The sequence below is a fragment of the Castor canadensis genome, chromosome 3, assembly GCF_047511655.1.
Source record: "Castor canadensis chromosome 3, mCasCan1.hap1v2, whole genome shotgun sequence".
Lineage (NCBI taxonomy): Eukaryota > Metazoa > Chordata > Mammalia > Rodentia > Castoridae > Castor > Castor canadensis.
Window position 1 is genome coordinate 79,995,558 of NC_133388.1, and position 25,214 is coordinate 80,020,771.

The window sequence follows — 25,214 nt, forward strand, 5'->3', positions numbered from 1 at the left end:
ACATAGAACCAAACATGGACTGATATTTTAATTTTTAAAAATTGTTTGGAGAATATATAACATATTTGGCATCTATAGATCATGATCCAAATTTTTTTTTGTCCATTGTTAGTTAGTTTTTTAAGATAGATAAACATAATTTGTTATGTAAATTGTTATGTTCTGGTACAAGCCAGTTGTGATCACTTATTAGTCATGACCCTAGAGCAGAGGTCCATAAACTGAAGGCCTTGGGCAAAATACAACCTGTTCTTGTGAATAAAGTTTTATTGGACATGGCCACACCCATTCATTTACGTATTGCATGTCACTGCTTTCATTCTACAACAGCAGTTGCCCCAAAGACACTATGGCTCACAAAATCCAAAATAGTTACTGTTTGGCCCTTTACAGAACTGACCATTCTGACTCCTGCCCTGAAGACCTTCAGTATGTCTTTAGTCAGAAACTGCATTTTTGGATACATTTAATGAAAGGACTTTAGTGTACTTTGGAAATGTAAAGGGTAACATAATTAGAAAGAAATCAGTAGTGATGTGGTTCCATATCCGGTGATGTTTTTGTGATTACATAAAAGTCATTAACCCACAAGAAGATGGTGTGGAATTCCTCTCCTTTCTTAGTGTGGGAAATGTCAGATTTAGGACTGCTTGCTGCTGAGCTTTTTGTTAAGGGATGCTGTCGAGGCCAGTATGTCTAAAATTAGAGAACAGAGCAGAAGGAGGGCAGACAGGGACAGACAAAGCAACTTTCACTCACAATCGCAGAACTCAGCTCCCTGTAGATTTGCCTGGCTAGGTTCCCAGATGAGAGAGGAGAACTTTGTAATGTTTTCAGTCTTCATTTTCATTTTCAAGGACCTCTTAGACTTTGGATGATCTAGGCTTTTTCTTTCTTTTTTTTTTTAATGGCTTTATTTTGTTTCTTTGTTCCTTTGTTTTTCAATCTGATTGACTTTCTAACCTTAGCCTATAGAAATCACCATTATTCAAGACTGTTGGGAATTTTAAAATAGGTAAGAAGTTGAATTCACCCCCTCCATCAATTTTCCATTTTCATATATGAGTACAATGATATAGTGTACAAACTTTTGTAAATGTTACAGTATACCCCCAGTAAAACAAAAATATGATAACAAAATTTTTTAAATTAAAAAATAAATAAAATGAAATAGGTAGTAAGTAATAGGATTTCACGGCAATTGAGTTGTCCATGGATATGGGGGTTTATACCCAAACTTGTTCACTCCCCCTGAGTACAGTTCTAAAAGGAATTAGTAAGTACTTAATAAGACATAGAAGAACACTTAAATATACTATCCATATTTTTTAAAAAGTGTACATTTCCTTCAATTTCACAACTATAGACCATGGCAAATATGTTGGTACCGATTTAAAAACCAGTGAAGCTCTCAGATCTTTGTTCGGAATTTAACAAGAGGGAAAAGATTCTTTTGGTTGCCAAACCCCAAGAGATCATTAGTTGTTCCTTCTTTCCAGTTACTATTTCTAGCCATCCGCGGATCAGCAGGGTATCGCTAACACAGTCCCTAGAGATAACTCAGTCCGTCTGGCAAATACGCCTTCGTGCAGAAATGCTCAAGATAGATACTTCTCCAGGACTTGTCATGTTGGAGCTGTGTGCCAGACCTCTTGGACTCATAGCAATACTACACACCACATGCACCTGTTGACTTTTTCATTTTTAATTTTAGAAGTACCAGTTCTGTCCTAGCCCTTGATGAAGTGAACACAAGTCCCTGTGTAGCTAAGCTCCAGCCAACTGTGAGTTTGGGTGTCCAACATGCACTCAACTCCAAAATCCTGGGACCGAGAGCACAGCCTGCTCACATGGAGCCTCCTCTACCCCAACACAGTAGAACATTTTTTCAGCTTTTTTCTGTACCAAAGTACAGACACAAATGTTCACAGGAAGAATGTAACATGGTTATGAGACTTGAGAGGATAGTTAGGTGACAGTAAAACCTCAAGTTCAAGTGATGAACGTAAACAGAAGGATAGATACCACTAGCTGTTGGCAAAAGGGTAGATTTAAAAATTTTGAAGGAAATAAGTATCAAGTGGACCCACGAGTTTGCATCATTCTGAGATCACTTTTTTTTTTTCCTTTTTCTTTTATTATTCATATGTGCATACAAGGCTTGGTTCATTTCTCCCCCCTGCCCCCACCCCCTCCCTTACCACCCACTCCACCCCCTCCCGCTCCCCCCCTCAATACCCAGCAGAAACTATTTTGCCCTTATCTCTAATTTTGTTGTAGAGAGAGTATAAGCAATAATAGGAAGGAACAAGGGTTTTTGCTGGTTGAGATAAGGATAGCTATACAGGGCATTGACTCACATTGATTTCTTGTGCGTGGGTGTTACCTTCTAGGTTAATTGTTTTTGATCTAACCTTTTCTCTAGTACCTGGTCCCCTTTTCCTATTGGCCTCAGTTGCTTTAAGGTATCTGCTTTAGTTTCTCTGCATTAAGGGCAACAAATGCTAGCTAGTTTTTTAGGTGTCTTACCTATCCTCACCCCTCCCTTGTGTGCTCTCGCTTTTATCATGTGCTCATAGTCCAATCCCCTTGTTGTGTTTGCTCTTGATCTAATGTCCACATATGAGGGAGAACATACGATTTTTGGTCTTTTGAGCCAGGCTAACCTCACTCAGAATGATGTTCTCCAATTCCATCCATTTACCAGCGAATGATAACATTTCGTTCTTCTTCATGGCTGCATAAAATTCCATTGTGTATAGATACCACATTTTCTTAATCCATTCGTCAGTGCTGGGACATCTTGGCTGTTTCCATAACTTGGCTATTGTGAATAGTGCCGCAATAAACATGGATGTGCAGGTGCCTCTGGAGTAACAGTCTTTTGGGTATATCCCCAAGAGTGGTATTGCTGGATCAAATGGTAGATCGATGTCCAGCTTTTTAAGTAGCCTCCAAATTTTTTTCCAGAGTGGTTGTACTAGTCTACATTCCCACCAACAGTGTAAGAGGGTTCCTTTTTCCCCGCATCCTCGCCAACACCTGTTGTTGGTGGTGTTGCTGATGATGGCTATTCTAACAGGGGTGAGGTGGAATCTTAGTGTGGTTTTAATTTGCATTTCCTTTATTGCTAGAGATGGTGAGCATTTTTTCATGTGTTTTCTGGCCATTTGAATTTCTTCTTTTGAGAAAGTTCTGTTTAGTTCACATGCCCATTTCTTTATTGGTTCATTAGTTTTGGGAGAATTTAGTTTTTTAAGTTCCCTGTATATTCTGGTTATCAGTCCTTTGTCTGATGTATAATTGGCAAATATTTTCTCCCACTCTGTGGGTGTTCTCTTCAGTTTAGAGACCATTTCTTTTGATGAACAGAAGCTTTTTAGTTTTATGAGGTCCCATTTATCTATGCTATCTCTTACTTCCTGTTTTACAGATCCTAGGAATTTGTCCTATTTTCCTTCATCTTCCCTGCTGTTTCCACCCCTTGTTTTGGATCATTTGTGTTAAGTTACATTTATTCAAAATAAGTAAAGCATTCAATTAGCTAAAAAGGGATGAGAAAAAGGAATGCAGTGCCATATATGCCCTGTAACCTCTAATAATTGTGTCTGGATCAGCTAACATATGAATTAAAATATGCATGTTCTTGATGTCTTTTAGTCCACAAAGGGAAATGATTACTACATTTTGTCAAACTAGTGCCAGTATGATGGTACGTTAAAACATTCAGCTTGCATCTGCAAGTTAGTAAGCCATATAAGGTAAGGCTTTAATTATAGCTCTTATCCTGTAGCCACAAATGCTTAATTAGACTCATGGAAGATTTTACTTGAAGCAAGATTTTTTTTCCTAAAGATTTAAAGAATTAAGAAAAAGAATGTCTTTTTCCATTCACCTTCCTTTTTCTTTTGTTAACTTTTATGCATCCTTCTACTCTGCTTTCTCCCTATTATAAGAACTCACAAAGGAAAATTGAGTCTACAATTGATAACTACCCTTTTGACCTGTTACTGCTTTTCACTTCTGAGTTGTAAATTTTCAAATGCTATTTATCTTTAGTATTTAACTAGGTCTTGAGTACAAACTAAGTATTTTATCGTATAAAAACCCTTTCTGTTCAGGGTTTGGTAGTGTCAGTGTTAAAGGCACATTTCCAGTCACCTTATTAAACATCATTATAGTACCGAAGTGTATGATTTGATACATAAGAGACTTGCTGCCAGCTTTCTTGAGTGGCTACAGAAAGAGTGGAGTGACAGTTCCCACCTCCCTCTCCCTGCCATTGTTTCTTGTCCCCCTAATAGTCACGTTGACATGGTGTACAGTCACACTTGTGTGCCTTAGTATTTACCTTATTGCCATATTATTCTTAAGTTTGCCCATAGATAGATTTTTAATAAGAAAGGAAGTAGGTAATTGTGTCTGCATTTGCACTGTACAAGAGAGAAAATGGCACTGTGGATACTGTTACAAGTCCAAAGCAGAAAATGGCAAATTTATATTAATATATTAATCTGTAAAGTATAGGCTTTCATATTTTAAACCATAAAATTGGGTTTATTCATGCTGCTTTCTGGTAGCACTTACAATTTTGTCCTTGAATTAAGGAGGGAAACTCATTCGCAAAATAAAATACAGTTTTTTGAAAACTAGATAATCTGCTAATTTTTTATTCTAAAATATTTTAAAGGTCTTTAATTTGCTAATTTATTCTTTATATCCTTATAAGATGCATTTTATCAGTTCTACTCCTCCCATTCCCATACATAAAAATAATATTGACTTGATTTGTTTTAGCTAAATAAAACATTTTGAAGAGGGTCTTCTAAATATGAGTGCTATGCCCAAAAGATGATGAATTTATGAGCATCATCCCTTTTATTGATCACAAGAACACTCAATTATGCTGTAATAACAGACCTTACAATCTCAGTGGCTTAAAAAATTAAACATTATTTCTCACTCCAAATATGTCTTCTTTGCTTCTTTAGAGCAATGAAGTTGTGACTCTGGGATCGTTTGACTGTATCTCAAAATTCCACCTCAACACATGTCTTCCAGAGTCAAATTCCGCAGGGGACGAGAGAGCTGGAGGCCATCTGGGCATCTGATCAGCTCAGCCCAGAAATAACACTCACTGCTTCTGCTTACAAACCACTGGCCAGATTACCCATCTCACAGCAAGGAAGTCTAAAATATATATTCAAGAATAAGAAAAACAAAACACAATTTTGTGAACACCTAAGATTATTTCTGTCAAAACTCTTCATATCTATTGTGGAAGAAAACTTGAGAGGCACTTTTTTAAATTCTGAGTTTCAAATCAGGTAGAATGAACTTGATCTTATAGGAAGACTCTACTTTTCTCCCTTTAGGAACTCATATCTGCTATCTGCCAATAAGTTGTCTTTAGCACGCCTTTCTCTGTCAGTGTCTCTTAAAACTCTGCTTTTTCATTCCCATCGTTGCTATTATAATTTTAGCCCTTTTCCCGGAATATTTGCAATAGCTGCCTGATCACAAGTCATTTTCCTTCCCCTCATTCTTCTCCCACCAGCCCAGAACACATCATTACTCCTTCTGGTCCCACACACTTGTAAATTCCAAGGAGCATTAGTGTCTGTGTTACCTAGGTTACGTACCTTAAAGACATGAGGATCATTCATTCCTCAATACACAAGGATTCTTCCCACAAGGGTTGTAAATGACTTACGATGCTCCTTACATAATTCAGCGCATAAAACATGCAATATATTTAACTTAGAAGACATCTTTATCTTTTAGATGTGATTCTGTTTAACATTTTAACTTTTGTTGGCTAGGGATGGAATACACTAGGAATTCATTCTTCTAAATTGAGTTTTTGCTACTTAATCTTTTTTAAAGTGTGGTATTTAAACAGAAGAGGTGTGAAAACATGCCTTCCTTCATTTTCTAAATGTAATAAATACAGGAAGAAGCAAAACTGGCTTTGGTTTCCACTTGCTTTTTGTGTCATCTTTTTCCTACCAGAATCAACAATTTTGGAAACAGTACTATTTCTATTGTAAATAATTTTGATGTTCATCAAATATCTTGATATATTTTTCACATGATAATATCTTTGACAGAATAAACCAAACAATTTAGAAAATTGCTATCGAACTACAGTTTTATTTCAGCATGTCCAGAAACTGAACATTTTGGTGTAATAATTAGAATAGCATTATCCAAGATGAAGACCAATAAAAATGGGATTTAAGCATAAACACTAACCTTTTCAAATCTTTATGAAGCCATAATGTCTTCCATTCTTTGTTAATTTACCACAAATTCGACAAGAATCTATTGAACAGCTAATAATGGTCATTGTGCATGGAGAGGTCAGAAAGTGAAAGCTGAGTGCCATGATCAAGATGAGATACACAAATAAATAAGCCAATAGTTTCAGTACATTTTGTTAAATTCTCCATTACAGAAATCCAAAGATGCTGTGGGAGCATAAACAGGACACCTCACGCAGCCTCAGGGAGTCAGAACCAAGTTCCTAGGAGAGTTGTAACTTGGGTCCCAAGCTGATGAAAAAGGTATTACTATAACATCATGAAGTAGGGATAAGTGAAAATCCATTCTTGGCACTTAGACTCCCACCTCACAAGCTGTGCCTTTCACAAACTGTAGTACAAAAAAAGAATAGGGTATTGAAGTCAACCAAAATCAAGATTTTATCACTGACCACAGTATAATTATAGGTGTTCCAGGATTTCAGTTTTAAGAGCAGAATAATGGTATCTCTCTTAAAGAATAGCCATTAGGATTAAAGAACAATGAATGCAAAGCATGAAAACTAGTTCATGGCACATCATGGGCACTTAGCAAATCATAGTATCTAACAATAATGGTACAAATGGGAATGGTAACTTTGATCACAGGCATCCAGGTCCATAATTGGTTGGGTACTCCTTCCTTCAAGTTTTATCTTGTTGATATGAATTGAAATGTTTAAAAATAGTGCAGTGTATGTTAATTCCTCTGTGTTAATTGATAGTAATTTGATTCCATTGCTGATAATTGCAGTGGATTTTAATGGCCAGTTGACATGAGTTTTCAGAGTGTCCTCCTTAAGAAGTAAAACATGTCACATGAATTCATTAGTAACCAAACAAAATACATTAAGGCCATAGAATTACTAATGAATAATCATGAAATGCATAAAGATTGCATATCAATTTGAAAATTGTTAAATGTGATACCAGACAGATAATAAAAATGTCACCTACAACTATAGCATGGACAGAAATTAGACTAGACATTTGTTAAAATGGCCACTTATTTATCATGATATGCCCAATCTGTCTTTGAGGTGTGATTCTCAATTTCAAATTCAACAAATTAAAATACAAATGTAAGTGATTGTCTCAAATTCATGTGAGTGCCAGCATGGGGAAGAGAAAGAAAGAGATGCTGTGGTTCAAGGAACTGTGCCTAATTCACTTGCCTTTGATGACAGTGTCTGAAGTGTAATTGACCCAACCTTTGAAATTTCCAGTTGCACCACATAAAGGAATTAGGTCAAAACTGCTGACTGACTTGATTCTCACTAGTGTCTTCTAAATAATAGGATGTAACTACAGCAATAATGACCTACTCCAGTAGCAAAGTGACCTTGGTGACCATAATAGAAGATGTTCATGTTATACTCTGCATATTTCTCCTGACGTTTAGCATCAGTGTTATCTTTTCTTCTGTGGAAGTCCATTGTTGCACTTTTCCTTCAAGTTAAAAGGTTTCTCATGCATGGTTTGATACTAACCACATCGCCATTTCTGTTAGACAGAGAAGCATTTAGAAATTGAAAGCTTCCCTGATGGTATGCATATACTTTTCCTTGAAGTGTCTGCTTTTCTTCTCCCTGGGACTTTAGGATTATGAAATTAAAGCTAGGTATTGTCATTTACTGGAATCTTAAACTGATATCCATGTGTGTGCTTACCGGATTGAAGTTCTCCGAAAGGTATGAATAAAGTGCTAAGGATGCATGGAAGGGGAAGCACAACCTCTGTTTAAATTTTCATGAAGCCCAGTTTGCCTGTTTTTCTCTTGTTGCTTGAACTTTTGGTGTCGTGTCTAAGAAACCCCTGCCTAAAATAAGGTCATAAAGATTTATGCCTATGTTTCCTTCCCAGTTTTCTAATTTAGCTCTTATGTTTAACTCCTTCAACTATTTTGACTTAAATTTGTAATTAGGGGTCCAGCTTCATTCTGCATATGAAAAAGCACCATTTAGCACCATTTGTGGGAAAGGCTGCCTCCAGTCCCCAGATTGTCTCTGCACTCCTGTAGCTGCCTGTTTGATGCATCATTCTGCCTTAACTTCTGCCTTGGTCCATGATTCTGTTTCTGAGAATCTCTCTTCTCCATTCCCTTAACAGGTGTTTTTACCTCCATCTTGCTCTAAATGTTCAAATTCTTAAAGCAAGGATTTGTGAACTCCTTCCCTGTCTTCTTTTGGTGTTGATCTCTAGCCCACCTTATCAATTCCCATCCTTTCCTTATGCTGATGGCTTACACGTATTTTCTCTGCCCTACTTCCCCACAAAGCTTCATACAGCAATGTGTGCTTAATTCACTCCACTTGGTTATCTCATAGGCAACCTAAATGTAACATAACCAAAAGTGAAATCTTGATGCTCATATCTGTGTACCCTCCAAGGAAGTTTCTTTTCCTGACAGCTTTTTTTAATCTTATAAGTTGCACCACTCTCTATCCAGTTTCTTAAGACACAGTCCTGGGATTTATGCTATTCTTCCTTTTCCCTTATTTCACATATTCAGTCCATCAACATATTTCTTAAATCTTTCCAGTTATCTCGTCTCTACTGACATCATCCTCATACAGGCCACCATTATCTCTTACCTGAATTACTGCAGCAGCTTCTCAACTGTACTTTCTGTTTCCTCTCTTGCTCTTTTTTCAGACTGTAGGCAGAGTAATAATTTCAAAATGATCTCACTCCAGGTCACCCCTATTGTTAAACCCTGCAGGGCTTCCATTTGCACTTAAGAGCTATCAATAAGCCCCTCTATAGTCTAGCTCCTGTTTTAGCTGTCTAGTCTCTTCTGCAGCCAAGTGAATCCTCACATTCTTAGAACACATAGGTTTTTCCTCTTTCACGCCTTTGCATATGGACTTTTGCCCCACTTACCTCTTGCACATCATAGCTTCCACATTCCCTTTCCAGAAAGGTCTTCCCAACTGACCCTAAATCAGTACCCTTCCCTTGAATACACCAGCCCAGCAAACTGTTTGCTAGCTACTGGTAATTCTTTTTTTTTTTTTTTTTTTTGCTTTACTGGGGTTTGAACTCAGGATCTTCACCTTGAGCCACTCCACCAGCCCTTTTCTGTGAAGGGTTTTTTGAGATAGGGTCTCACAAACTATTTGCCAGGGCTGGCTTTGAACTTCGATCCTCCTGATCTCTGCCTCCTGAGTAGCTAGGATTACAGGAGTGAGCCACAGGCACCTGCTTAACTTCTAGTAATTTTTAATTGCTTGTTATCTGCCTAGCAGTTTTTAAAGTTGTTAATTGTTTAACTACCTGGCAAATTTTACTGTGTCTTAATAATTTATTTTCTAATTGCAACCTATGAGTGCATACCTCTCTTTATATATATGGGGAAGGGCATTACTGGGGTTTGAACTTAGGCTCTCGTGCTTGCTAGGCAGGCACTGTATTACTTGAGCCAGATAGTGTCTTGTTTGCCAGTGGGGGTGGAGGTGTAGGGGTGTGTTTGGTTTTTGTCCACGCCAGCCTCAGGCTGCAATTCTCCCAACCTTCACCTCCCAAGTAGCTGGGATTACAGAAGTGAGCTACTGCACCAAGCTTCTACACACATAACACACACACACACACACACACACACACACATACATATACATATATATTAGACAGAGTGTACAAAATCTTAGAGGCAGTAAAAAAGATGGTATGCATAAGAATGTTGACTGTATTCTTTCAAAAATGATGGAAATATGTGTGTGGAGAGGAGTACTTTTATTTTCACTTATTTCATGCTCTATTTAAATATTTCTACAAAACAACTTGGAAAATCAAAATTTTCTTAAACTTTTAAGCATTGTTTATGAAACTTGGATCATTACACAACTTAAGCTGCAATCACAATTTAATAGAACAGATTATTTTGAGTACTTTAGACACTTTCAACAGATTGAACATGCAAAATTAACAATTACAATACGTAAAGGAATATTATTGTTAAACCTATTACAAAGTAACATGACAGGTTTCATTTATGTTGGCATTATGTCGTAATTTCTTCACAGGTCTTTCCAATGTAATCAAAGCGTTTACTTTCTTATTTCCTGAGTCTAAAAGAACCGGGTTGTCAAATAGTTGTTTCAGGAGGGGACCCTAGGTCTGGATGATTCTCCTAAGGTGGTTCAAACTTGACCCCTGGATGTCTCTCTCGCCAGGTCCCTTTTCATAACTGAACTCACTGTTTTACAGGGGTAGCAGCACTGAGGCCCGCACTGGTCACAGGCATTCAGTGTTTTCAGCTTTCCGGGTTTTCACCCAGAACAGTCCACCTTTTGCTTTTGCTTGGCCAGCACTATGTAATCCTCCACTGCGTCATTATCACACATGGGTCTGGTATGTTAGCATCAATGGAAGCATACAGGTGCCTTATTAGTATTGTAATGTCATGACTCTTAAGCTATCTAGATGTTTCTTCCTCTACGAGATGCAGTCTATTCTAAATAGCCAAATATGTATGTGCACATCACATATCTATGGAAGTAAGTAACTAACTCTTACTGTTAGTTGCCAGGTTGGCCATCAGTGCTCAGCAGCCCTTTCTGTGCAGTTTCTACTTTTTCTGAAGTTCTTTGGCTGCACTTACCCATTGCTATTCACACAGCTAGAAATAAAGAAACATCTTTATATATAGGTAAATACCTAAGAGAAATGGAATAACCAAATATTTTAATATTCTTTGCTAATTTAAACCAATAAAATATGTTAAGCATTCAATTACTATCATTTTGTTTTGTATTTAAACATTATTTTAGGGCTGGAGGTGTGGCTTAAATGGTAGAGTGATCACCTGGCAAGTGCAAGGCCCTGAGTTCAAACCCCAGTACCACCAAAAAAATAAAATAAAATAAAATAAATAAGTAAACATTATTTTAGATATTAACTCCTCATTCATCATTCAGAAGTTATTGTTTCTACAATATTACATGTAAAATTACTTACTATTCTTACAAGTTTTATTACTGTTGACTCTCTAAATGTCACAGCTTTGTACTTTAAACTGACTCATTTTTTTCTTTTAGTACTATCCCTTCAATCTTTAGCAGTACTCTTGCTATATGGCAATAATAAGGGATTTCGGGCCTATCTGAGTTTTTCCTGCTCTATTGCATTAAATACACTATTTTGCTTTCTTCTAGCATAAAATACTGCTAAACACCAAAATCTAAGTGCTAGATTTTCATCTGAGTACTAACTAATGCCAAAAAAAAAAAAAGTGCTATTGCTGAAGCAACGCCCATAAGGACAGATGGACCCAGTATTCCTTATTAAACTTTTTATTCACATTGGTTTTTCAATTTTTGTTTATATTCTACCCTTTTTATGGTAAGAAACATAAAACTTTTAAAGATTTTTCTAAAATTTTTCAGAAACAACAAGGCAGTAGATGAAGGTTGAGAAGCTGTGGAGGGTTGAATAGCCTAAAACTAAGTCAAGGAAGACCCTCTGTGGTTGGTTGTGTCCTCCATGGCAATACAGCAAACCATTGAGAGAAGAAGGTGACAATATCCAGTCAGTAGTGTGGAAGAAGAATGAGGTAATGGAGAACCTAGAGACCAGTAGAGCAGGGAATTCATCCAGGCTACTGAGGTTGTTCAGAAAGATCAGGACAGAATCTAAAGTACCATACTGACTAAAAATAAACCAGAGGGGAAAGTGCCCTTGCTGAAACTGAATGCCCTGAACGCCTGAATATTTGGATGTAGGGTATGATGGAAGGGAAAGGTTAGAGTCAAAGGTAAATTGAGAATGGGAGACAGGGTGGACACATTGAAGAGCAGGACAGATAGAGAGTGAAGAGAGAAAAACTGGGCCAGTACTAAACTACACTTCCTGAAGCACACAAGTGCACAGATAGTGTCTGGCGTATATATGTTCTGCAGTATGTGTGCTGAATGAATCTTACTAATGACACAGTGTATTGAGCTCATACTACATTACTAACACTATGCTAAGTATATATTTCATTTAATTCTCACAATAGACCTTATGGAAAATAAGTACTGTTTTTATTACATTGTGCTTCTGAGAAACAATAGACTTAGAGCAAGCGACTTGCCTGAGGCCTCATAGCTGGTATTTGGCAGAGCCAGATGCAAGCCCAGACCTTCTGACCTCATATCCATAACCAGAAAAATAATGAAGGGAATAATCAAAGTGATGGGAAGAATCCAGAAATAGTGCATTCTAGAAGGCAAGGGGCAGAACAGCCTTCAAAAGGAGTAGTCAGTGAGCTTGTGGTCCAGTGGCCAGGTCACTGGTGAGTTTGAGAGAGCATTCTTAGTAGGGGATGGAGGAAGCACACCACTGAGAGTTGAAAATACTGGGTAAGTATGAGAGGTAACAGTAGGAGGAGGCTACACTTTCATGAATGTTCCTGGTAATGAAAGTAGGGGGACAAGGCAAGCTGAAGTAGAAAGCTTAGCAGAAAAACTGCTAGGTAACTAAGTTCACATCTTTAGTCATGGCTAATGTTGTATGACAGACACTGTTCTAAGTACCTCCCTTGTACATTACCTCAGGTATTCACCACAACCCAACTTTGTATGGTAGGAAACAGACAAACCTCATGTCAACTGAGGAAACTGAAGCACAGCTAGCAAAGTAGCTGACTCCACATTTGAACAGAACTCATTTTTAGATTATAGCATTATATAGAGGGTTTTCAAATTGTGTATATCAAGACTTGAAATTATAGTTCCTAAAGTAAAACCCACTAGCTTACAAGTGTAATAAAGGCAGAAGCCTCCAGCTCATGACTGGTTTGTCACCCTACATAACCAAAGAGACAGGAAACAAAATTCATCTTACCAAATTTAGAGCCACTCTAGATTTTTAACCTCCAGACAAGGGTTCCCTCTTTGAAACTGCACTTCAGCCATTATTCTGAGAATCGGACATTTTCTGAACAAAACAGAATGAAGATTTAACCTTCTTATAAGAGCATATTCAAAAGAACCAAGGTTAAATGAATACTAAAGCTATTGATGAATTTTTCTGCATATCCTGAGTTTGAGTATTAAAAGAGGCATGAATAAAATTCTAAATGTTTGACCCTTGTTATTGAAAATATAGGAACAGTGAACTGAGAGTATGAACTCATCATGGTCTACAGGGAGGGGGCATTGCTTTTCCCTGAGTAAGTAAGGTTCCACTAAATTACCTTCCCTGAGTGAGTAAGGTTCCACTAAATTACCTTCCCTGCTCTTCAGCAGAAGACATTTTCACCTGATAGACTGGCTTATTCCTCCTTTGGTAACTCCAACAACAGATCACTTCAAGCCTTCAATTAGGCTTTGGAGTTCATAAGCTTACAAACTATCCCTGCACACTGAGTCCATTTTTCTTTGTCATCCAGCTCCAAGCAGTAAGCAAACTTATGGTCCCTGAAACTGTCCACCAATTTGACACAAAAGATAATTCTAGAACCACCATTCAACGTGTGATATGTGTTCCACTGCCTCTATAAAGCAAGGCTTTTTAATGTAACTACATGACTTGTCTATCTACTACTAAATTGATGAGCACAGCCTCGATTTATTTTTTTTCTCCTTTAACTTAGGAGCCAGCATAGTTTATTGTAGCATTTCCCAACACAAATTCTGCAGAATTCCTCTACTAAGATGGTCTATGCAAGAGGGTCCTGTGAGTAAATGTGTTTGGGGAACCGCATACCATACCTTTCCTACTCCCACCTCTATCTCCTTACATTCACAGCTTACGTTAGCTTGTTAAAACAAACTTTTGCAATAAAGAGCCAGGCTAGATCATATTCAAAAAGTCATTTTGACATAGAATTGAGTTTTTCTCGTAGCATTTTTTAAACCACAGAGCCACTTTGGGAAATGCTGGCATAACTGTTAAGACAGTTAATACCAAGGTGATCTTGGGTAAGCTTCCTCCCTAAGCACGAATTTCCCTAAATATAAAATAAGGGTAAGAATGTCTTCCTTTGAGGAAGGCAACACCTTACCATTAGCACCTGCTACCTAGTAAATATTCATGAATGGGAGCTCTTTTGTGATCAGTTCACACTGTGTCTGTGCCCCATATGGGTTAACAACTCTTCTTTTTGGAAAGGCTTGGTGTAGCCATGACTTTTAGAGGAATTTATCTGATTTGTCCTTACCACAAAAGTACAAATGAAATTTAACCTTTTGAAAGCATCTTCATCTTAAAACAGAATACTAGAGGTTGCCTAACATTAAAATGCAGAGGTGTGACTTAATATTGATTGTCAGTATGAAGTAGAAAGAGCTAGGTATTGCTCTTAATCTTGTATCAATCTTAGATAATTAATGTAGTCTATGAATTAAGAGCCAGCTTATTTCACTAGGTAGATATTTGCACTTAATCACTTTGTACAAGTAAAACTTGTGTCATCACTATTATTTAAATGTTACTCATTTAGAAAATGTTTAGTGAAGTCACAGTACTAAGCTGAATGTGCTTTGATGTGCCGTGACTACCCTGCAGCTGATGGGCAGGGATAGGGACCTTTTATCACATGAAGCAGAGTAGGTAGGGGCTTTAAAACTGAAAAGAGACAGAGCTGACAAGGAATCAGGTTTCCAGGTAACTGTTTTGCTAATATGTCCTCTAGTAGTAGAAGCACTGAGCAATGAAATGTCACAGACTGGAAGTAGAAAAAGGAAAGAGGAAAATTCTTGGGTGAATCCCACATATTAAAAGTCCAGGAAAGCCAGAGCCAATAACTCCTAGCTACTTGGGAGGCAGAGACCAGGAGGATCACAGTTCAAAGCCAACCCAGGTAAATGGTTCAAGAGACCCTATCTCGAAAGTACCCAACACAAAAAAAACCTGGCTGGCAAGTTACTCAAGTTATAGAGCACCTGCCTGGCAAACGCAAGACCCTGTGTTCAAACCCCAGTACCACAAAAAAAAAGTCCAGTAAAAGTAATTTGAATGTTACTAGTACTGAGCCAGACTTAACTGTACTTTATGTGCTACCCATGGAAGTGGTTTTGCCAAGGAAATTAATATAGATGAAAGTAGAATACAGCCTATTTAATCTACTCAAAGAGAAAATTACTATTGAACATTTTGGGCATGAATAGTCTTAGTCAATTAACAGATTTAATGTAATAGATCTCCCTGCCAATTTTTGTGAGTTTTTTAGAACCCAAATCCATTTACGTGTGTGTGTGTGTGCGTGTGTGTGTGTGTGTGCGTGTGTGTGTGTGTGTGTGTTTTCACAGATTTCAAATTGGTTTTCCTCTAAGTTAGTTAGTTTGGGCAAGTGAAGGATGATTATTATGTGATTATTCTAAGCGGGTAGGTTGATTATGGAATAGAAGTAGTCCAACCAAAACTATTAAGAAATTTCTGTTTTCAAAAAAGTATTCCCAAATGAGCATGTTTACTCAGCACTGGGTATAAAAGGGTATATATTTATCAACCAATTATTTTAGGTGATTTTCTACCTACCTTGTATCCCAAACAGGATAAGATATTTACATTTAAATATCTGTAGATGTGTTTTGTATAGGAGGTTGCTGCTGAAAATTCTGTTTAAATTGCCTCTTTACCAGTTGTAAAATTAAAAAATTTAATTACCAACATAGAGCCTGAAGTCTAGAATGATCAGACTCACATATTCTGATGTTTGAGTTTTTGGTGTATTATTTTTTGCTTCTAGAAATCTGTCCTTTTCTTTCTCTTCTAATGTCACCTGTCAGTATACTTCAATATACTTTGCTCTTTTTCCCTCATTTCTTTTATGCATTAAAAGAAAATCCTTTTCATTATGTTTTCTAATAGTGAATATAATGCTATAACTGTATTTCAAGTTTCTCACTCAATAAACATTTCTGAGTCACTTAACATAAAAGATGTCAGGATATATATTTTAAAGCACACATTGAGTGGTAGCAATGTGAAGACAGTATCGGTGAAGCAAGCCTGGTCTGTTATTCTCTCCAGAGACCATCATTCAAAAGGCAGCTGACTTCATTTGCTGTGGTTGACAGCCTCTTCTCAGACTGCTTGAATAAATTTGGGTAGTAATAGGCTTCCTATCTATTTAGAGAGAATTACTGTTCTCTCTTCCTCAGGAGACTGCTTTATTTCCAGATTTAACTCAGCATAATATGATAGGCCCCAACTTTTGAGTAAGGTGTCCTATTTACAAAGCATGCCTTGATTTAATATGTGTTCAGCTTCTTCTCTGAGCAACTCACTGTGCTACATGCAAAGATATCTAAGAAGTATCTTCTGTGATACTTAGCACTTAGTCCCATGATAGGAGAAAAGAGAGAGGGAGACATGCAGTAGATTTGGGTGGGATTGTTCTGTTTTTCCAGGGTTCTCTAGAGAGTAGATGTGGTCTTAAGACAGGCAAAGAGACAGACCATTGAGCATCTACTGGCACTTTCTATACCTCTTCATCTTCATCTCCATCACCGTAGAAGTCATGTGAGATGAATGTCATGACCCTCATTTTACAAGTGAGGAAACTCAAGACCCAGTGAATTAAATCACTCTCTCAAAGTCATTCTGCCAATTGTGGCAGTATAACAATGCCTGGTCAATAGTATGCAGTTCATGAATAGTTTTGGATGTTGAATAAATCTTTCAGAGAACAATTTTCAATATACACTAAAAGCCTCAATGCAGTTCATGTCCTTTGAACCAGTAATTTCATTTCTAGCAATTATCAGAGATGTGGGTGAAGTTTGTGCATATGTGTGAGACCATGAGGATGGTGAAGAAGGCACAGTGTAGTGAGCCATATAGGAAGCAACCTGTAGTTATAAAGACTAGAATGGAGGGGAGAATGTAAACTCACCTCCCAGTTTTGCAGCTGGATGAAGGAGCTGGGCAGATGTTGAGGTTTTCTCTTCCCAAAGGAAAAGTGGGTATAAAAAGAAAGTGTGTCTGGTTCAAACATAGTGAATTTGAGGTGACTTTAGGTCACTTTGTTGGAATTATCCAGCAGGAAAACGTGGATATGAGCTCATCAGCACAACCTTGTGAAAGATACTTTGTCACTGAAGCCATGAGGTGAATAAGATTGGTCCAGGGAGAGTCTGAAGAAGGAAAAGGACAGAACCCTGGAACTATAGTATCAGCCAAGGATCCAGAGAGAAGAAAGTCAAGTGAACAGAAACTCTAAGTCAAAAGAGAAGAAAGATTAAAAACTTAGGGAATGGTCAATGGAGTAAAATTGAGCCCTCAGAGAATTTATGATTCAGCTGGAAGCCATTGCATCTTCAGGTGGAGAAGTAATAGGAGAAGTGTTGCCCATGATTGAACTTAAGCACTAAGAACATAGATAGCATTTAAAGAGTTGAGGGGAAGGAAAGAATAGAATTGACCTGGAACTTGATAAAGGTGATGGGACTTCACTGGACCCCATATGTAGGTAAAATTGAAAGTGGGAAAGGACATTTCAACTGAGAGAACCAGATTTGTTCAAATCCATTCTTGCATCGGAAATAACTGATAGTAATAAGCAAGGTCATCTTTGAATAGTGAAGGCAGTGTTTGTTCCCTTTTAGTTATGTCATTTGGTTCTCTTTTTTCTAACAACTGCTGGTTATGCAGTATCACATAAAATTGGTTGTGATGTTACCTGACAGTCATCATGTGCAAGACTAATTTCAAAGAAATCATGATAAGAAAGTGGTATAGTTTATACATAGCAAACTCATTTTAGAAACACATATATATATAACTTTTAGACTTAATGGTCCATTCTGATGGCCTTGGTTAGATACCTTTGTAGTTTTATGGCAGCTATTCTAAAATTCCTTTGCTTTAATCCAACCATGCCTAGCCATGAACTTGTAGATTCTCTACCTATCTTTTCCCAGTCCCTTTGTAGCTGAAGTTGTAGGTATATGGACTGTACCTTCCAGTCTCTTATCCATCTTTCTGTCCCATTTTATTGACCTCTTCCTTCTTCACATCACTTGACCTACAATGTGGCGTGGGCAATAATTTACCAAGAGAAATACTTTGAGGACAGAAATGGTCAGGCATTACCCTGGGAAATGACCTGTCATAAGCTGTCTGTGCTAGTCTGCCCAAAATTCTATCATAGTGATTGCAACACCATATCTGCAAACAGGATACAGAATAAGGAAAAGTCACTGGAAAACCAGGGTCCCATAGTAGTGATGTGCCTTCCCTAGGAATATGATCCTGTGCAAGTCTCTTCACCTCTCCAATCTTGATCTTCTTAGTAGAACTTTTAGACAATCAAGAGAGGTAGTATTTGTGAGAGTGCTTTGTGATTGCAGAATCCTTTGTAAATGTTAGGTGGTGATGGTAGGTTACCCTCATAGTCCTGATTATGATGTGGTAGCACAGGGGGACCAAGATTTATCTTCCTAAACATGTTCTGTAGTTCCAGACCTTCCCTTCCAACCCTAGTGCCCCACCACTAGGGGCGCTCCATCGCCCCTGTTCCCTACTCATTTGTGCTGAGTTTTGTCCTTTAAATCTTGGTTCATGTGGCACTAACTGAAACTGGTAATACTAAGTTAAACTCTTTCTCCTTTCTTTAGTGGATAATTGAAGCTCTTGAAATCTCCTAAAGAAGAAAAGTAGGAAACAGTTTCCTAAGTGCTTTGTCTGGACCAGGCACTTTGTTTGTTTGTTTGAGATCCTTTCCCACAAACTACAGACTGTTCCCACAGAGGAGAAATTAGGAAGCCTTTACATCTGAGACCAGGGAAAATTACATTTCTATTAAAAGCCATCTGTGGCTAGATGTATCCATCCAAGGTACAAAGTTAAATAACGTAATAAAACTTATTCAAAGACATAAAAGCTATTACATAAAATGCCATGAAACATCTTCTACTCAATATTAACGAAATACAGCTATAAACTTCCCTTGTTTGTCATTTTACAATTTGCTAGCTCTCAGTGGGTTATGCACCCACACATTCTTCACCATTAAGTTTTACTGCCCAGGTGTGGCAAACAGGCTTCAAGATCACATGACATTTTGAGAGGTGATGGTTTCCAACTTTCTGTGGTATCATCACTCCTGAATTTGGGAGTGCTGTTTCTGCTAGGGCTGGTTTCTGTAATAGCTTTCTACCTATTGAGTCCATGCACTACTGAGGCTACGTATTTCATGTAGTGGAGCCCAACCATCTGAGCCATGGCCCAGGATTCAAGGTTGGGAGCCAACACATCTACTTTGAACTTCATGGCTGATTCATAGCTCTTAGAAGCCATATATTCAGTGAGGGTTGTTTATGTGCTGGATAAAGGAATAAAATGAATGTGAAATATTGAAAACAATAGCATATTATATCTAGAAAAACCCTGTAGCCCCTGTAGTCCTGTTATTATTCACCTAAACTGCAGGTTAAAAGGAAATGCATATAAGATCCACATATATCTCAGTGACCTTGCCTAATTCTGTGAACTTGTCAGAATTCCCATTTACCTTTGCAAGCCAAATCTTACATCCAAATGGTACCTATCTTTCTGAGCCTCCCCAGGAATAATGCTGGCAAATGGATGAGTGTGGAGAGAAGCACCCAGGATTTGTGTAGGTCCTGCAGCCTGGCTATGAGTATTCTTCCTATAAGTCAGTCAGACAGAATCAGAAGAAATACAGTCTTTTCCTAGATGCTGAAGGCCTTTCCATAGCATGGGGTCTGGTCACTTGGATCCGTGCTAAGCCAGCTCTTGATACCCTTGTTCTCCTTTTTCTAGGAAACAGCATCCTCCATTCAGCTGCTGATAGTGTGACCAGTGCAGTACAGAAGGCGAGCCAGGCCTTGAATGAACGTGGGGAACGGTTAGGCCGAGCCGAGGAGAAGACAGAAGACATGAAGAACAGTGCCCAGCAGTTTGCAGAAACTGCGCACAAGGTGGGCCAGCAGAGGGCAGGGGTCTTAGATGCTCTGGTTGTTAGGGACCTGTAGTGCCAAGAAACTTTTATTTCAGTGAGTTTCCGATGGTGGGAGATACAAAATCAAGCAGCTTTTGATTTCCTCTTGACAATTCCCATATGCTGCTATTTACCAGACCAATCTTGAGTTTCTTTGCGGAAGGTCAGGGCTCACGTTTCAGAGCATGGGATGAGAGAGAAAAGAGATCAGATCTCAGCACTTGGGCCAAGGCTTAAAAGAATCTGTGGTAGAGTTTGGGCCGCTCAGACTTCCTTTCCACCTTTCTGTTCCCTGCCCTGTATCTGGAATTCTGTGTCTCTGTCTCTTCACCAAGTGCAAAGCATGCTCTAGCCTCAGATCTAAAGTTTCCTCTGAGCCAGAGTAGGTGTCGCAGACTGGTACTCCAAGTTGCCAGGAGGATTCCTTCCTGCCTCTGAATCCAGAGAATGGGCTTCCTGTGTGATTAGGCACACACCAGGCACGTTCATACTCTAGCTGAGAACTATGCCTTTCAGAAAGGAAAGGGGGAGTATTTATTGGCAGCCATAAACTGAAGGAGAAAGGAGCCTGGTTGGTCAGCTGATAGGATTTATTACTGTCCTTTGCTTCAGATCAAAAGGGCAGTTTCTGCTTTGGCTAGTGATTTGAATTTAGGTTTGCAGAAACAACTTCTGGATGACTCTATTGGTCTGTCAGATTCATGATCTCGACCTTCAGATACGCTTTTCAGATGACCTTTGGGGGGAAAAATTTGCTTCAACAAAATACCCTACTCCTGCCAAGGAAACGAGAACGGACAACCCAAAAAAGCAGCAAGAAGAATATCCCCAGCTGATCTGCAGTGGCCTCTCCCAGGCCTCACACTCAGGTGGATGAGTCCTGCCTTCCTTCCTCCATCCCCTTTGCACAGACATGGTCTTTGAACCACTGCCTATGGGGCCCATGTGCAGTTCCCTGGAGGAGAATTGGCAGGATCTGTCTGAAAATGCAGACAGCCCTGCTGAAGGCCAGGGCTTCAGACTGCTGCCACTGTTGTAGAGAGAGTGGAGTCTGAGTTACAGGTTTTTCTAGTCCCCTCTTTCCCTTCTCTAGACTTTGTGTAGCGGTAATGATGAGATGGAAATGCTAGAATTCCAGCCCCAGCTTCATTTATAACAATAGCAACTTAAATGATTTAAATCTAGGGGTACATGTAAACTGTACATGTACAGACTAAAGGGAATAACTTTTTTAACTGTCCTCAAGTCTAGGAAGGGGCAGTTATCTTTCATGCCTTCCCACAGAGAATAGAGCGATCAGTAGTGCACTGATAAAATTCTGCTAAAACAAGAGTTTGGATTAATGATTAAATCATGAACCAGGTTACAGAGGAAGCTGTGAAATTATTCTTCCTAAGGTAGAGTAGACAATACCTGGATGTCATCATCTACGCAGCCGTCCTTCTCAGTGGGAGTTGGACAAACACCCAAGATGGCCTAAATTTTTAGCTCTGGCAACCATTCCCCCCTGATACTGTGGCCAAGTTTTCTGTGTAGTTGGGAAATGATATAGTATAGTATTTGTACTCTTGTGTTTGAATCCAGCTCTGTCATTTACCATCTGGGTAACCTTAGGCAAGTGCTTAATTTCCCTAAGCCCCTGTTTCTTCATCAGTAACATAGAGCTAATTAATAACAGTAACTGTCTCCCAGGGTGTTGAAAGAATTAAATAAGTTTGAAGCTATTGCAAACTTATTATTAACTGAATTATTATTATTTATAATTATCTCTATGAGAATAGTTTCTGCTGAACCTGCCCCATTCAGTCATATAATGAGCACTGCAATTGTTACTGATGACTGAGGTTCCTTAGCACAGCGATAGAGAAGGAATAGAAATGAGGATGCTGTGCTTTTCAAACTCAAAGAAGAAATGGGGTGGCAGAGTCCCCTGCTGTTTAGAGAGGTAATACTCTCTAAACAGAGAGAAGTCTCTGAAATAGGACCTGTCAGATCAGAAATTGATGAGGCCACCAAAGGCAAAGGGAGCTGTGGCTTTGACCAGAAGGAGAATCGTGACAGTCAGTTTCCTGCTCTTAGTAGGGAAAGATGAGGCAGCAGAGGGATGAGGCATTTTCCATTTGACTTGGTTTCCCCTCAGGTAGATGTTCTCTTGGGAGGGGAGGGACAGCTAGAATCTGTTAGTGTGTGAGAGTATGAGACAGTGGCAGATTCAGACTTGCAGTTTTCTAAAATTAGGATGTGTGTTTATGAATCACTAGCACTGGCAGTCTTCCTAAGGAGAAGATTGACCTCTTTAGGTAAGGGGTGGCTCTTTCCCAGGGACTAGGACCTCTTGTCTGGCCCTCTGGTATAGGCTCACCATGAAGATTTTGTTTCACTGGCCAAGCCCCAGCCAGGCCTGCTAGTAAGTGGAGAGTTCAGAGATCGAACCCAGGCCTTCCACTCCCCCAGACACACGTGGCTTTGTTGACTCATGAAGAGTGGGCTGTGTTTACAAATGGAGGACAATGCACCTGGTAGAGCCCTGAGCAGAGAACAGTAATTCCAGGTGGCAGCTCCTCTGAGCTCCCGGTTGAACAAAGACACTCAACCACAGATGCAAAGTATGGCACAGCTTTCAAGATTGCAATAGAAAGGAGCCTTTTAACTTTTCCCAGAACCCCTGCAATGACTCAGGTATGAGAACGAATGAGTCACTTTTGCACAACCCTTGCCCTCAAGCAATATGGGTGCTTGTCCCCAACAGAGCAGATGGAAAATGATCCTTCTCCCTCCTCGCCATCACCCCCTCATCTCCAGCTCCAGTTAGGCTGGCTTGAGGAAGTGTGATTCCTTCCTAAGCTGTGAGCTTGACACAGTCCCAGCCATAAAGAAAGCACAACTCCACCACAGAAGCAGTCCTGCTCACTTTCCCCTGCCCCAAAAAGCACAATGCTGCAGTGTGTGATTTGCTTTGACAGCCCGCCATGAGCGGTGAGCCAGCGAGCAAGAGCATTACCCACACCTAAGCATCCTCAGCTGCCATTGCTCACAGAAAAGAACATTGATCTGCCCTGTCCTGAACAAGCCCATGTTTGTGGGGAAGAAGGGGAGAATGGCGCTGTCTCTTGGTACTATAGCCAACTGTTTCCCATGGGTCCCTAGGCCAGAAGGAAAGAGTCTCAGGTCTCACTATCTCCCTGGCTTCAGTAATGATTTTTATTGTAATTATCTAGGTGGAAAGCATAGCATTGAAAGAGAAGGCTTTCTATGAAATATTAAGAAAACAAAACAGAGCAAAAGGAAATGTTAAGCTCCTACAGAAGCTCTAACAACTAAATTAATCCATTAAGTTGGAGACATTTTTATAGACATATGAGGAAGCTAAGGTATGGAATGACTGTGACCTTAGAGCTCAAGGTCATATAGCAAAGTTATAGCAGCAGGTATCCTGACCTATTTAGTCGAGTACTCTTCCTGCCCTGCCATCCTATCTCCCATATCCTAAAGCTCTTAATTCCTGAGGGGTCTTTAAGAGCTAGAATGATACCACTTCCTGCAAAACTACCCGTCTTAATACATTGGGGCCACTGTAACAAAATGCCATCACCTGAGTAGCTTATAAACAACAGAAATTTATTTCTCACAGTTTTGGGGACTGGGAAGTCTAAGATCATGGTGCTGGATAATTCCATGTCTGGTGAGGGCCTGTTCCCCTAATTCACAGACAGCAGCTTGTCAGAGTGTCCTTTGATGGCATAAAGGACAAAGGGTCTCTCTCTGCTCTCTTGATAAGGGCACTAATTCCACTCCTGGGGACTCCAACCTTCTGACACAATGGCCTCCCAGAGACCCCCCCTCCTAGTACCATCTCATTGAGCATTAGTTACCAACATGGAAAGTTGGGGGAATACAAACATTCACCCCATAACAATACCTCAAGTAACAACTGTCCAATCCAGTAGTATTTCTGCAAAGTGCAGCTGGCTGTGGCCCAGGGGCTCCTCTTAGCTCTGTTCCAAAGTTACTGCCATGGAAACTGGGGTCTGGCTTGAGCTACATCCTGTAAACTGCTCAAGCCTGTTGGTGGAGAGTTAACAGCTCATTGAGTACGGGGACAGTAGCACTGATCAAATATTTATGGCTGGTATTCCTTATGCACACTTAACAGCTCTGCGTGCATTTGATGGTCCTCATTGCTAAATAATGTATGCAACTGGAGGCAGAGCAAGAAGGGAAAGCCCTCTAGTGAAGGGACTCAGTGTGGCGGAGGGGTGGGACAGATCTGACATAGAGCTCTAGCTCTGTCATTATATTGACCATGGATCCTGAGTTATAACCTTTTTGAGGTCAGGCATTATTAACCACTTCTACACTTTTTGGCGAAATACCTGTAGCACTCCGTGTGGTATCCTGGGCATATTCAGAACTTCACAAACTCTGCCTGATATTTGACTGACTGCCAGCATCAATACAGTCAGTCTGTGGACACTGGTATCACCAAACAGAAGTACCAGGAGCTCTTTCAGCCGAGGTTTCCCATACATAGGTTAACTTTGCAGCACCAGGGCTAGATCCACACAGCCCCTCTCTGCCACATGCAGAACTGTTGATGCTGCTTTTCCTAGTGGGAGCTCCCAAGTTATAACTTCTTACCTGAGGATATCAAGAGGACGTCTAGAGGGAAGTAGTAGATCAAGGTTTGGATTTGGCCTGTTGTTTGTCCCTCGTTAATAACACAATTTAATTTTCAAGAGCTTTCAGCTTGATTGAATGTCCAAGCTGAATATGGAGTAAATGCTTTCAGATTGTCTTTATGCATGCAGTTGACTTTTTATACTTCGTGAGTTATCAGCAAATATTTACATTCCAGGCGGGTTGTTTTACTTATTCTCCTCGTGCATTGATTTCTTCAGTTGTCCCCTCAGTAACAATGAAAGAGCCTCCTCCCCCACTGGGCACACACACCAACAAAATTAATGTCAGGAAGAGTAACAATGTCCAGTGAACTAGTTGGGAAAGGGCTGCACATTTTCCAG

The 25,214-nt window shown here is 39.4% G+C and overlaps 1 protein-coding gene across 10 annotated transcripts in view; it reads left to right on the forward strand.

Moving 5' to 3' along the window:
* Stxbp6 (syntaxin binding protein 6) overlaps positions 1-25,214 on the forward strand; it is a 234,629-nt gene that overhangs the window by 207,356 nt on the left and 2,059 nt on the right. For all 10 annotated transcript variants that reach the window (XM_074068246.1, XM_074068247.1, XM_074068249.1 and 7 more), the window contains one exon: positions 20,016-20,173. In XM_074068246.1, the coding sequence (XP_073924347.1) occupies positions 20,016-20,173 (158 nt within the window). The remainder of the gene's footprint in view (positions 1-20,015; positions 20,174-25,214) is intronic.